The sequence below is a fragment of the Panthera leo genome, chromosome B2 (assembly GCF_018350215.1).
Source record: "Panthera leo isolate Ple1 chromosome B2, P.leo_Ple1_pat1.1, whole genome shotgun sequence".
NCBI classification, from domain to species: domain Eukaryota; kingdom Metazoa; phylum Chordata; class Mammalia; order Carnivora; family Felidae; genus Panthera; species Panthera leo.
The window spans coordinates 17,696,810-17,710,608 of NC_056683.1; the positions used below are offsets into that span (position 1 = coordinate 17,696,810).

The following is a 13,799-nucleotide window of genomic DNA, read 5'->3' on the forward strand; positions in this document are numbered from 1 at the left end:
GCCATTGATGATGGGTCTAAAGTAAATTACTACTTAAAAATAATCTCTCCAATCTTCCTTAGTACCGTCTATGACACATACAGACTATCACAAGAAACAAAACAAACATCGTTGGAATAAGCAGTCACACAAAATAAGCAAATTAGAGTGACAACGATGAAACAGAAGGCTTCGGATTAATGAACTATTTGTAGAATGAGAGTTCGTAAATAAAGGTTTGGAAAGTGGGTTTCAAGCCCAATCAGGAGTTTAAGCTTTAGGTTTCTGACTTGCACGAATTTTAAGTCTTCCTCTAGGACTTTTACCGCAACTCCAAGGATCAAATATCAACCACCACCGCAAGAGAATTCACCAAACATAGAGGATTGTTACACTTCTCTTCAAGGGCAATCCCGGTCTACCACCTTGGTTTTCACCGCACGTTGTGCTACATTACATAACAGCATCTCCTCTGCTCACCGCATCCCAACAATTAATTAAAAGTACAATACACAAAAAAACATCTTTTAATGTCTTCTAAAGAGGTTTTTTAATTATTTTAAATTTTTTAATGTTTTCTTTTGAGAGACAGAGCGCGAGGAGGGGAGGGGCAGAGAGAGAGAGACAGAGACAGAGAGAGAGAGAATCCGAAGCAGGCTCCAGGCTCTGAGCTGTCAGCACAGAGCCCGACCTGGGGCTCGAACTCACGAACCGTGACAGAGATTATGATGTGAGCAGAAGTCCAACGCTTAACGGACTGAGCCCCAGGCGCCCTTAAAGAGGTTTTGGTTTTTTTTTAAAGTATAGCTTGGGCGCGCAGTCCTACTTCTATATGGACTTGACCAAACTCCTTGAAGGTCAGCATACTTTGCAATATTATCGTCATTATTTATAGATATGAAAAACTGGGTAAATTCAAAGTCCCAAATCCAGACTTGTTTATTTTTTTCACCAACAGTGTATTCGGTGAAACGAACGTTGAGAGGTAGGAACGCGGGAGGGACCAATCCACCCCCAAGTCCGGGGCCGCGGGCGTCTTAGGGACCTTTATCTACAGTTCAGGTAGCCTGAAGTCCCAGCGCTTGGGACCATAAGTCTGGGGCCCACATGGGTGAAGGTCACTGCATGGTCTACGCAGCAAGAGGGGAAATGGGCTGGGAAAACATCCAGGGCAAATTGAGAAGAGCCATCTCATTGCCTTCCAAACATTAATCCTCTAGTCTCCCCTTCACTGGGCAAAGGACCAGAGGTTTCTATCCTGCCCGGCCGCCTCACTGAAAGCTCCCAATAAACTGCCAAGCAAACCTAAGGAGGTTAAAACGCTCAAGCCAGCCCGCACCCCCAGGCTATCTCCCCGGCGTCCAGCTCGTTTCCCGGCGGCGTCCGGGGTGTTAGCCGGTGCCGCGTCTCTGGGCGACCACGCCAGCCTCTGCAACCCCAGCCCGACGGAGCGTGCGCCCTTGCGCCCGCCTGGAACCGCGGAGAGGGCGCGGGGACCACAGGGGGCCTGGGCCCGCCCAGGGTCACTCACCGCCAGCATCCCGAGGCTCCCGGCCCGTGGCGCGCCTCGCAGCTGCGCCGCCTTCAGCCTCCTCCTGCGGTTCTTCAACCCGAAGCCAGGGCGGGCTGGGCAGCGCTGCGGTGAGGACCCGCGCAGCCCCGCCGCGTTTGGATTCCAATCCTCGCCGGGAACGCTAATCAAAGAACACGCACCTGAAATTCACCAACATCGTTACTTGCGAGAAACTAGCAATCGTCAGGCCACCTGCGCGCGCGCGCACACACCTTAAAGCGTTTGTTCAGACGATGTGAACAACGTCCTGTACGCATTCTTTATTGGCGAAATTCTAAACTGCTGGATTTCCCCTTTGCGGAAAGGGTTTCCTCTCCACCTTCAGCGGCTGGTTGGGCTGTCTTTGGTCCATTGATATTGATACGGACTAAAGGTGGCCTTTCCCCACTGGAAGCTGATTTGCGCCTGCAATGGTGACGATTTTCCTGATATCACAAAAGGTGTTATGCCTTTTTGAACACGACGGTGTAGTCGGTCAAAAACAAAACGAAACAAAACCAAAAAAGGCAAACAAATGTTTTCATCCAGTCTGCTTGTTTTCTATCTACTTGCTTTAAGGAGACAAGAGTGTATACCAACGGCCAGGTTTCAGCCACTAGGTAGCCTAGGCTGTTTGCGCGAACACCCTGGCAAAAGGAAGTTGGACTGGCGTTTTCTTAAAAAAACAAAACAAAACAAAACAAAACGAACAAACAAACGACCCCTCAGATCCAAACGTTCCTCGTGTAAAAATCTATTTGTGTTTTAATTACAAACTATGAATATTTCGTGCCACGACATTTACAGAAGATACTTTTTTGCATCCAAGCAAGACCTGATAGAACCCGAACCTGTGTCAAAGCCCGGTCTGTCCATGCGGTGCGTTCAGAGTGATACTTATTTCAGAGATCTTGATAGCTGTTCCCTGACAAACAGGATGTAAATATAGTTACACTAATTTACCGATTTTAATCTAAGCCTAGCAAATGCAAAGCCTTCTTCCTTTGCTTTTGAATTAGTGGGCTTTTACTCTACCAAAATTGTAATCAAGGAAGAGCCAGCTGTGACAATAAAGTGTTCTGAACCAATAAAAATATGAATGCAGTAAAAAAAAAAAAAAAAAGAAATTCAAGGATGGTAACGAACAATAACCAAAATACAGTTTAAGTGCATTTTATTTTAGAGAATAAAATAAGAATATGATATACAACATAATAAAATTAGTTTTCTTAACATTAGGCAAAATCGTTATAATCAATCATTTACAGAACTTGAGGGGGGGAATATTCATCCTTCCAAATCACATGGTTGTTGCGGAATTTTCAGGAGAAATGTGACACAATACAATAGACAACACGACTACTTATTTATTTTTATATTTTCACTTTGACTAACTTCTTTTGCTAACCTATTTTATTTACAGAGACATAATTTTAGAGCAACTTGAAATATACGCTTTACTTTTTCTCAAACTATGATGGAGACTCTATGACATTTCTTTGGACACCAGAATCCATTTAGAAAAAAAAGCATGTGATTTGTTGATTTGGCTTTAACGTTAAAAATCATATTTGTTTGTATTTTTGAAGGGTAAAGACTCTCCAGGAACATTCTAAGATTAGAGAGACAAGAACAATTCTAAAAAATGTTTACAGTAAGACCTGGAATTAACTTCTATGTAGTCTCAGAGGTGATTTTAAATTAGTTTGTTTTTTTTTTAAGGTTTATTTATTTTTGAGAGAGAGACAGTGAGCTGGGGAGGGGCAGAGAGAGAGGGGGGACACAGAATCCGAAGCAGGCTCCAGGCTCTGACCCATCAGCACAGAGCCCCATGCGGGGCTGGAAACCACGAGCTGTGAGATCATGACCTGAGCCGAAGTCAGACGCTTAACCGACTGAGCCACCCAGGAGCCCCTAAGTTAGTCTTGAAGCTATGTTTAAATATTTTAAAGTATACATATCTTAACCTATCACAATTAACGGACTATTTGTAAAAGAAAAGTATGAATAACCTTAACGTTTGGAAGACAAACGACATAAAACGCAACTGACTGCCAAGAGTGGTCAGACTTTTGGCAGTAGGTTAATATGATGAAAACCTGCGGACGAAATCCCTGGGGGGAGAGTGGACACCCTCTTGGTTTCCTCCCCGATCCTCGTGGCGACTACCTGAGAGTGATATTAATCGGAAAGAGAACTTGAGAGGCGGGGAGAGACCGGGGGAATGGACAAGTGAGTCACTTTCTTCTGCGTGGACTCTTGCCTCTGCTTGTGGGAGAGAAGCCAGCTTGGAACTAGAGAAAGAAGAAAGTTCGTGAAACTGCCCAAAGCTGGCATTTTCCGTCACGGGCGTTGTCCGCGGTCAGGGGCTGGTGGCCCCGAAAAGCATCTCACCACGGAATTGACTTTCCAAACAAACCTGACTGTGCTCTTGACCGGGAGGTAAGAAGACCGCGAGCGTGCACAGTTATCTGGCGCACGTTGTGAGCTTAGCGCGCATCGGCTTTGTTCTGTCTTTGGCCAGAGGAAGACACTGGTCCGGCAAGAGGTGGTGGCCTGCGCGCTCCGGGCGCGTCCCACGCAGCATCAGTGAGCGCGCCCGGAGCGCGCAGGGCGATGCCTGGGTCTAGGGCGCTCGGGCCTCGGGGTTCCGACGGATATAGGTCGGAGAATCCCCCTCTAACAGTGATTGGCCTTCGGGGGCGGCTCTTCTCTGGATAGGGCTGGGAACCGAAGTGTGCCGCCTGCAGAAAAAGGCTCCGAGAGTAAATTCCGGAAACCGTCTTCTCTCGCCGCCCAGCGTGGCCAAAGAGCGAAGTAAGTCATTTCAATCGATTTCTTTTGTTGGGCGCCTCCAGGTACCGGAATCACCCTACGGAGGCGGAAGAACAGATGAAGACGACGTGTCTCGGTCCTGGGGAATCCACAGCGTCCTGGGCCCGTCACCGGGCTTCAGCATTCTCCAGAAAACGTCCCCAGATGGAATGGGGGTAGTTCTACAATACCAATAAAGACGGTCTTTAAAATGTTGTTTTCCGGTGGATGGCGACTAAGAACTGAGAGTCCCCATCCCCTGTTTAAGCAGGTAAGGAAACTGACGCTCAGAGAGAGCCTAGACGACAGAAGGAGAGAGAGAGAGACAGAGGGCGAGAGCGCGCGCCCGAGAGAGCGCCAGAGCGAGCTAAGTGTCCTGCAGGAGCTTAAGCTCCCGGGGCCCGCAGAGACCACATCCCCCTCCCCGTCCAGCTACCTTTAGCCCGTCTTTCCCTAAGGTTCTCCGGGCTCACTTTCCGGGACTCTTGTCCCACCAGGCCACGTCCCTGCGCAGTCCCTCCGAAGCATAAGGACACCTTAGGCCCGCGAGCTCACGGAGACCTTCGGCATTCCTTCGGACGCCACACCACTACTCCCTAAAAACGAGCACGGACTCCCGGACGCTCACAACAGCTACGACAAAGCCCGAGACCTGGAGCGCGTGAGCCAAAGGCTAGCTGGCGTGGGCGCAGTTACCCAGACAGCAAAGGTCTTAAATAAGGTTCCCCGGGAATTGAGTATCGGTTCTCAGAGGACTTGTCTGGAAAGCGTCTGTCTCAAAACCTTCCATCTAAACCCAATCCGAAACCGCAGAGGCGAGGCGAGGTGGGGGGCGGGGGGGGGGAGATTTCAACTTAAAAGAGACATTCCAACTTCCCACCTGCACCCTCGCCCCTTGACATCTTGGCTTCGCTTTCCCGAGGGCTCGGGTCCACCCGCCCCTCCGTTCCTAGTTCTGTCCGGGAGGCGGTGACCCGCCTTGCAGGTGCCGGGAGCGTGGGAGCTGACGGGGAGCTGGGAAAGGAGGAGCAGGGGGAGGTGTGTCTTTATAAATGCGCGGGCAGCGGTCAGGCGCGCACGCAGCGGTCCGAATGGAGACTTTTCAGCACCGCGGTTGAGAACAGGGCTCTTACCCCGCGGTCACCACTTCCGGATTTCTCAATAAATTTCTCTCTGTCTCTCTCTGTCTCTACCCAATTCATTTTTTTAAGAGGAAAACATCACCTTGCACATCTCTAGATTTTTCTTCTGTTTTTCAGGATCGTTGGTGGAGAGCGCAGGCGAGGTGGGGCAGATGCTGGCGGAGGCAGGGCAGAAGGAGGACGCCGTGTGCTCCTACGGAATGAAGCTCAGTTGGGATATCAACGATCCGCAGATGCCTCAGGTGCGGGAAACCGGTGTGGGCGCGCATGTGGCTCTGGCCATCCACAAAAGGGCTGGTGGCGTTCAAGTTCTTGTAGGGACCGAGGAGAGACCCCCCTCCCACCCCCACATCTCCCTAGAGTCCTCAATGGTTAGAGGGACCCCACAAAGGGCAGAGCTGGCTTTAGTGATCTGCCTTCTCCCAGCTCTTTCCTTGCGCTTATTTGAAACACACCCATAGCCCTGAGACTGTCAGGCCCTGGGTTCCCAGTCATCTGACGACAGCAGGATGCCTGTCTCTCACTTTCCTTCATCCCAGATAGAAATCAGGTGATTCTTTCTTGATCCGTTCTTTGAAATTCATGAGAAGGGTAGCAGAGAGTCTCAACAAATGTGGATTCCATTGCTTCTCACGCAGCAAAACTGTAAGATGCGACTATAAATCGGGGTGGCTCGAATCTTAAACGAATAGCGTGACTTGGGTGATTTATTCAGACGCCGTGGCTGCCTGCATGGTCATGCTAACCAGACCATAGGTGCAGAGAGAGACTCTGGAATCCAGATTTTGGACACAACTTCTGAGCTTACTTTTCTAATGACAAGGAAATCACCTTCTATTAGGGTGAATTTGTTTTGTTTGTTTTGTTTTAATGGAACAAAGTAGTTTAGGGTCAAGTCCAGGGAACGAGCTGGGCAGTTACTGGCTTGGGGCAAAAGCTGAGGAAATGCCTTTGAAGTCTTGGGTTTAGGTAGAAGGAAAGGGGAGTAGCTTCCCAAGTATTTGCAAAGGTGGACTTCTAGCAATGTTGTGGCATAGGGGTAAGAGACATGGTGTTTATTCAACATCTATGATCTGCCATATTGATATTCAGATGGATAGCAATTCATTAGCAAAGTCAAGTAGCCTCTTGACTACTTTTTTGGATGTATATATGAGATCAGCGCTTTTTTGGATGTATATATGTATAGTAATTCAGGGTTTTTTTTTAATGTTTATTTTTGAGAGAGAGAGAGAAAGAGAGAGCAAGTGGGGGAGGACAGAGAGAGAGAGAGGGAGACACAGAATCCAAAGCAGGCTCCAGGCTCCCAGCTGTCAGCCCAGAGCCCAATGCATGGCTCGAATTCATGAACCATGAGATCATGACCTGAGCCGAAGTCAGATGCTTAACTGACTGAGCCGCCCAGGTGCCCCTGTAGTAACTCGTTTTAAAGCCTGCTACCTTACAGTCAACTGGGACCATTTGTGTGAAAGTGGACCACAGCATGGCAAAGACACCTCATTCTCACTGACTTCCATCCAGAAATCTTCATAGGAAAAAAAAACCAGGATCTTCCATTTCAGAAAAGAGCCACTTCCAAATAATGGGAAGATGGCTCCTCTTTCAAGCGTTTTCTAGACTTCCGATGCAAATGTGAATTATTTTTCCTTTGGGAGACTGGTTCTTAAGCAGGGCATGCATGTAGCCTCTTAAAAGGGCAGGTGCACTGGGAAGCAGAAGTGGAGAAACAGGATCCTGGCCCTGCTCTGGCTAACAGAAGGGGCAAGAGTGACATTGGCCGGATGACCTTGAGATAGTTCCTGAATTTGCCTGAGTTTCAGGCTAAGATGATCTGTCATCAGATGGTGGAACTAGATAACAATCTTAAACTGTCATCCAGATTTCCTGTCAAGTTCAGTGTGTGCATGCTCAACTGCGTGTGCACATGTGCTGACACATTTGAACAAATGCAACTCAATCCTGGAGTCCTCTGTTCTCGTTGTGATTTTAAAACATGGTCTCTGCGGCTTCATTTTCAGTGTCACCGCTTTGGTAGCTGGCATGAGACGGGGGCAGGGGCGGGGCATGATTCTCTATCCCTGTGGGGGGACGCTAATGGAATCCTCTCTTCTGGAAAATTGTCTATTTTACTAACATCCTTAGATTGAAGTGTTCGCTTTAAAAACAAAGATATTAGCATTTAGATATTAGAGTTGTTAGTACATCATTATATATTTCATTTGTGACTTACCTTAAGTCAGCGTATTAATTTATGTCAATTGCAATATTTCTGAGAAAAGATAAATGATGCCTATTTGTAATAACGATGATTTCGACAATATCCCTGTGGTTTTAGAACCCACTGGAACCCAAAACTGCCTATTTACCTATTACCGTTGAAATGTTATAATACTAACGATGTAGCCAAGTCAGAATTGTCGGACCGAGAATAGTTTTTGCTCTGCAAATGTTAGATCTCATTACTTGGGGGTGGTGGGAGAGACAGAAGGTGCAAATGGCTTATTACTATGATAATACTCTTCTGGCCTCTACCCTGCGGGTGAAGCCAGTCGGGTCTGGCTGCCACAGATCTGTTTAAATACGAGTAATGCCACTGTAGAAGGTTATCTCTCTAACTTTGGCTTCCTTGTCTACAAAATAAGAGTATGGATGCCCATCATGGAAGGTTGTTGTAAGGATCATCGATAACTTCGTAACGTGGCTTTGCGGGCCATACTGTCTCTGTGCCAAATACCCAATTCTGCCATATACAAAAAATAGCCCTAGACAACACGTAGACATGTGTGCGTGGCCATGTCCCAATACAACTCTCTTTATGGATCTTGATATTTGAATTTTATATAATTTTCTTTTTTGGGAGGGGAAGGAAGAAGAGAGAGAGAGAGGAAGAGTTGGAGCAAGCCAGGGAGGGCAGAGGGGGGTGGGGAGAGAAAGAATTTCAGGCAGACTCCATGCCCAGCACAGAGCTCGACAGGGTTCCATGTGAGATCATGACCAGAGCCAAAATCAAGAGTCTGACACTTAACCCACTGAGCCCAAGCACCCCTGAGTTTTCTATAGTTTTCATGTGTCACAAAATATAATTCTTTGGATTTCCCCCCAACCATTAAAAAATATAAAAATCCTTCTTAGCTTGTGAGTTGTGTACCAAAATAAGTGACAGGCTGGATTTGGCCAAGGGCTCCAAGTGTGCCGACCCCTGCCCCAGAGGGGACCTGGTAAATACTAAGTGCTTGGTAAAGGGCAATCTAATATTCAACTTCTGTGCAAGAAAGACATTACAGTATCCATACCACGTATCATGGGCAAAGACCACCAACCACGAATATCGAAGCAGTGCTCAGTATTTTATTTTTTTATTGTTTTATGGTTTCAGGAGTAGAATTTAACAATTCGTCACTTACGTATAACACCCAGTGCTCATCCCAATAAGTGCCCCCCTTAATGCCCATCACACATTTAGCTCACCCCCTACCCCCCCACCCTTCCAGCAACCCTCAGTTTGCTTTCTGTATTTAAGAGTCTCTTATGGTCTGCCTCCCCCTCTGTTTTTATCTTAGTTTTCCTTCCCTTCCCCTCTGTTCATCTGTTTTGTTTCTTAAATTCCACATATGAGTGAAATCATGTATTTATCTCTCTCTGACCGATTTTGCTTAGTGCTCAGTATTTATCTAAATTTTTTTTAATGTTTATTTATTTTTGAGAGAGACAGAGCACAGTGGGGGAGGGGCAGAGAGAGAGGGAGTCACAGAATCCGAAGCAGGTTCCAGGCTCTGAGCTGTCAGCACAGACCCCAGAGCAGGGCTCAAGTTCATGAACTGTGAGATCATGACCTGAGCGGAAGTCTGATGCTTACCTGACCGAGCCACCCAAGCACCCCAAAATGTCTTCATTTTTAATTTAACATTTAAGGATACCCAGAAGTGGTATACCACGATGGTAAGGCAAAGAGGCTCTGTAATCAAACTGTTAGGGCTAAAATCCTAGAGCCATGTCTTACTAGCTGTGTGACCTGGGCACGGCAAATAACCTCTCTGGTCTCCGTGTACTATTGGCTTAAATTGGGACAATAAAAGTATCTGCTGTCGTGTGGGTTCTGAAAGGCCAGATGAACTAGTACATGGACAGCATTTAGAGGATAATCGATGAACAGCCAGTCGACAGAACAGCAGGTGACGTTGTGTGATAGCACAGTTTCTGTGGTTTATGACATCTCTGGAATGGAAAGGGGCCCTTCTTCACGCTACCGTGCTCGGGACAAATGCAAAGCGTGGCGTGTCAGGTGCGGCCTGGACCAACTCCACGGCCCTTCCCTCCCCTTTCCAGGAGCCAGCCCACTTCGACCACTTCTGCGAGTGGCCCGACGGCTACGTGCGCTTCATCTACCGCAGCGACGAGAAGAAGGCCCAGCGCCACCTGAGCGGCTGGGCCATGCGCAACACCAACAACCACAACGGCCACATCCTCAAGAAGTCGTGCCTGGGTGTGGTAGTGTGCGCCCGGGCCTGCGCCCTGCCCGACGGCTCCCGCCTGCAGCTGCGGCCCGCCATCTGCGACAAGGCGCGGCTTAAGCAACAGAGTGAGGGCCTTGTGGCCGCGAGATCCCTTTTCCCGACACCTGTGCCCTGTCCTCCTTCCAAAGCGGCCCGAGTCTGAGTTGCTATTAATCTTTCACTCCCTCTGGCTTTGCAGAGAAAGCGTGCCCCAACTGCCACTCGGCTTTGGAGCTGATCCCCTGTCGAGGGCACAGCGGGTACCCTGTAACCAACTTCTGGAGGCTTGATGGCAACGCGATATTTTTTCAAGTAGGTGGGGGAAGGGGGGGGGGTTCCAATGTGCGGTGGATTTTTTTCATCCTGCTTACGGACCTGACCACCTGCCATGTGCCTTAGAAACTCGGGACTAACCCAAATGCAGCGCCGTGGCCAGAAGTCGGTGCTGGGGAAATGAGCTCACCTTGTGTGTGCTCTTTAAGGGCTCTAAGCCAAATTGTAGTTATAGCTGAGTTAATATGGTGAAAGGATTGCTAAGTAACCTTTTAAGATTTCTGTTACTGACGCTGCTCAATAGTTTTTTCCTCTGTCGTTTTGAGAAAACAAAAAACAACTCGCGATCTTGGGAAAGGCGCAATTTTTGACAAACACGGCAAGGTTCCTTCCGAGGAACAAACGTATGATTTGTTTCCTTATTGATGCAGGCCAAGGGAGTCCACGATCACCCAAGACCGGAGAGCAAATCAGAGACGGAAGCTAGAAGAAGTGCCATCAAGAGACAAATGGCCTCTTTTTACCAACCCCAGAAAAAGAGAATTCGAGAACCAGAGGTAATGGGGAGCTGACATTACGCTGTAGTCTGTGTTCATTGTCATCACAAAATACACTGATTGTGTAAAATATGAATGTCATAAATTAATTAGAAAGGTTTGATTTTATGTGAAAATTGTATCTCCCACAAAATGTCATTGAGTCACCATTTTGGATAGGGTTTCTTTTCTTTTTTAAGTTTACTTATTATTTACTTTGGGAGAGAGAGAGAGAGGGAGGGAGGGGCCGAGAGCAAAGGAGAGAGAGAGAGAGGGAGAGAGAGAGAGAGAGAGAGAGAGAGAGAGAATTCCAAGCAGGCTCCACACTGTCCGTGCAGAGCCGGATTCGGGGCTTGAACTCACAAAGCATGAGATCATGACCAGAGCTGAAGTTGGATCCTTAACCAACAGAGCCACCCAGACACCCCTTTTCAGACAAGGTTTCTAATTTCTTCTTCTAAAAAAAAAAAAAAAAAAAAAAAAGCAAACCATTTCTACTGTCAATGATACAATGAGGGTGTGTGTGGACATCCGTATACAAGGGCAGTTACCCATTTTTAATAACGAGAGAAACATGTGCATACCAACAGTGAGTTAACAGCACATCCTTGAGAGGGTAGGGTCCTTGGCCTTATTTACATAGAACAGATAAAATTTCTTGGGGCAAAGTGATGCAGTTTGGCTTTTCAACCAAAGCATGCCAAGCAGACATGTTAGTCTGGGGGTAGGAGAGAGTGATGTTTGAGCACTTTCTATGTGCCAGGCACACAGGGTCTAAGAGCTTTCACACACGAAATGGTCACAAAAGCCTAAAGAGAAGGTTATTATTTTTGAGCCCCGTTTGTTTTTTTGCGGTTTTGCCGATTCTACGTTTGGTTAGAACTTATCTTTCCTGTACTAACTTTTAATTTTATTTGTTCAATTAGAATTACCTGCAATTCTTAGCACTTGCAAGGTAGGGGTAAGAGGCTCTGGGAGGCTAAAAGTTTCTATTTATGCACAAAGACACCAGATCAACTGTGCTAACTTTATTTTTTCTTCTTCAACAGTCTTAATTCTTTTTTTTTTTAAATTTTAATTAGGCATCTGAAGCTCAGAGAGGTTAAGTAACTTGTTCAACTCATGAGGGACAGAGGCAGGATTTGAACCCAGGTCTGTGTCTCTATGATTATAAACATAGGATGAGGAAACACAGAACCGTCTACCACTCAGACCCACCCTTCCCAACTACCCGTGAACCCTCTTCATTCAGCAGGCTATTCATGCCCGGCCAAGCTTAAGTTCTACAGCCCTTGGACCGTGTGCCCAAATCACGTACCTGAGCAGTGCTATAACATGGCACAGAACCCACTAATTGGAAGTGTTTTTTTTTTAATGGTTTTATTTTTATTTTTGAGAGAGAGAAAGAGAGAGAGAGCAGAGGAGGGGCAGAGAGAGAAGGGGACAGAGGTTCTGAAGCAGGCTTTGTGCTGATAGCAGAGAGCCCGATATGGGGCTCAAACTCACAAACCATGAGATCGTGACCTGAGCTGAAGTCAGATGCTTAACCGACTGAGCCACCCAGGCACCCCTGGAATTTGTTTTTATTCGGTGGTTGGCTACTCTTACAGATGAGCTTGCCCATGTAATTTACATTTTTATTTACAAATAAAAATTTATATCATTTTTTTTTTTTTTTAGGTGGGGGAGAATCAAGACAACAGTGGACATTTCAACAACATATCTTCCTTGGAAGATTCAGAGGACTTTGATATAATTACTGACACCGGCTTCCCTATTCCAGCACAGCCTTGCTTTTCCTTCCCGAGCTCGGATGCTTACAGAGCTACCTGTGACCTTGCCACCTTTCAAGCGGACATAATGCCACCCTTTCAGAAATATCCAAACCCAAGAATCTATTTGCCCAGGGCACCTTGCAGCTACGAATTGGCAGGTCCTAGTTACACAAATCCAAACACACATCCCACCCTTTGTAAAAATTCCAGCAATCTCCCGAATGACACGGACTGGGTCCATCTAAATGCACTGCAATATAATGTCAACTCATACAGCAGCCTTGAGAGAAGCTTTGATTTCGCCAGTAAACAACATGGCTGGAAACCAGCTCTTGGAAAACCTGGCCTTGGGGAGAGGACGGACCATGGACAGTTCCAGGCCGTGTCTACTCACCCTTATTGTAACACAGAGCTTCCCTGTCGGTACCTCACGACTCCCTCCGCAGGTGCTCCAGCACTACAGACTGTGATCACCACCACCACCAAAGTGTCCTACCAGGCCTACCAGCCCCCTGCTTTGAAATACTGTGACAACATAAAGGAAGTTAAGAGCCTTTCGGGGTGTAACTATGCTTCTGAAAACATCCCCGTGTCCATCTACCCGGAAGGTTTGGACTTGCCGACCACAGCGGCCAGGGCCTCTCCGGCAGGGCCGCTGCCTTTGAAAATTCCAGGTGATTGCAGAGCCATGAGACCCACTTTGGCTTTTCCTCAAGAGTCGGCTCCCTCCGGGACAGACGGAGCAGAGACTTGGGACGTGTGTTCATCTAGGTTGGGGTCGGCAATCAGTTATTCGGATGGGGTTAGTCCATTCTTTAGCTATGGCAGTGAGGACTTTTGAACCATAATCCTGGGCACGACATAGTATTGGTGTCCATGCAGGCAGGAAACGTGGAATAGGAACTATCTCTTGTTGAGCTGGGAGATTGACCTAGGAGACACATACAATAATAAAAATGTTGATCAGTTGAGAAAATTATGGGTTGGGGGTGTTTAGAAAGTATAGGGAAATTTTGCGCAGCATTTTAAAACCTATCACATGACATAGAATTAGGTCTGAAATGTGACTCTCCCAAATGAACCTACAAGCAAACTGGATACCATGATGATCAATGAGCTAAATTCACTGGAGGAGAAGCCAAGAATCCTGGTTCTCCTTCTAAGCCTTTCCCAGTTGACCATAGAGAGTTTCACAAATCCTTATCTGGCCTTAGAAGTTGTCAGAATAGCGTCAG

At 47.1% G+C, this 13,799-nt stretch overlaps 2 protein-coding genes across 2 annotated transcripts in view; one reads left to right on the plus strand and one right to left on the minus strand.

The window, feature by feature from the left end:
- Positions 1-1,899, minus strand: part of SYCP2L (synaptonemal complex protein 2 like) — a 112,520-nt gene extending 110,621 nt beyond the window's left edge. The window contains exons 1-2 of the mRNA XM_042937238.1: positions 1,765-1,899; positions 1,511-1,692 (exon numbers count right to left, since the gene is read on the minus strand). Of these exons, the coding sequence (XP_042793172.1) occupies positions 1,511-1,519 (9 nt within the window). The 5' untranslated portion in view covers positions 1,520-1,692; positions 1,765-1,899. The remainder of the gene's footprint in view (positions 1-1,510; positions 1,693-1,764) is intronic.
- A 3,740-nt stretch (positions 1,900-5,639) lies between these two features.
- GCM2 (glial cells missing transcription factor 2) lies at positions 5,640-13,405 on the plus strand. The gene is made up of 5 exons (XM_042937239.1): positions 5,640-5,729; positions 9,814-10,066; positions 10,180-10,292; positions 10,685-10,810; positions 12,470-13,405. The coding sequence occupies exons 1-5, from the start codon at positions 5,640-5,642 to the stop codon at positions 13,403-13,405; spliced, it is 1,518 nt and encodes a 505-aa protein (XP_042793173.1).
- The last annotated feature ends 394 nt before the right edge of the window (positions 13,406-13,799 follow it).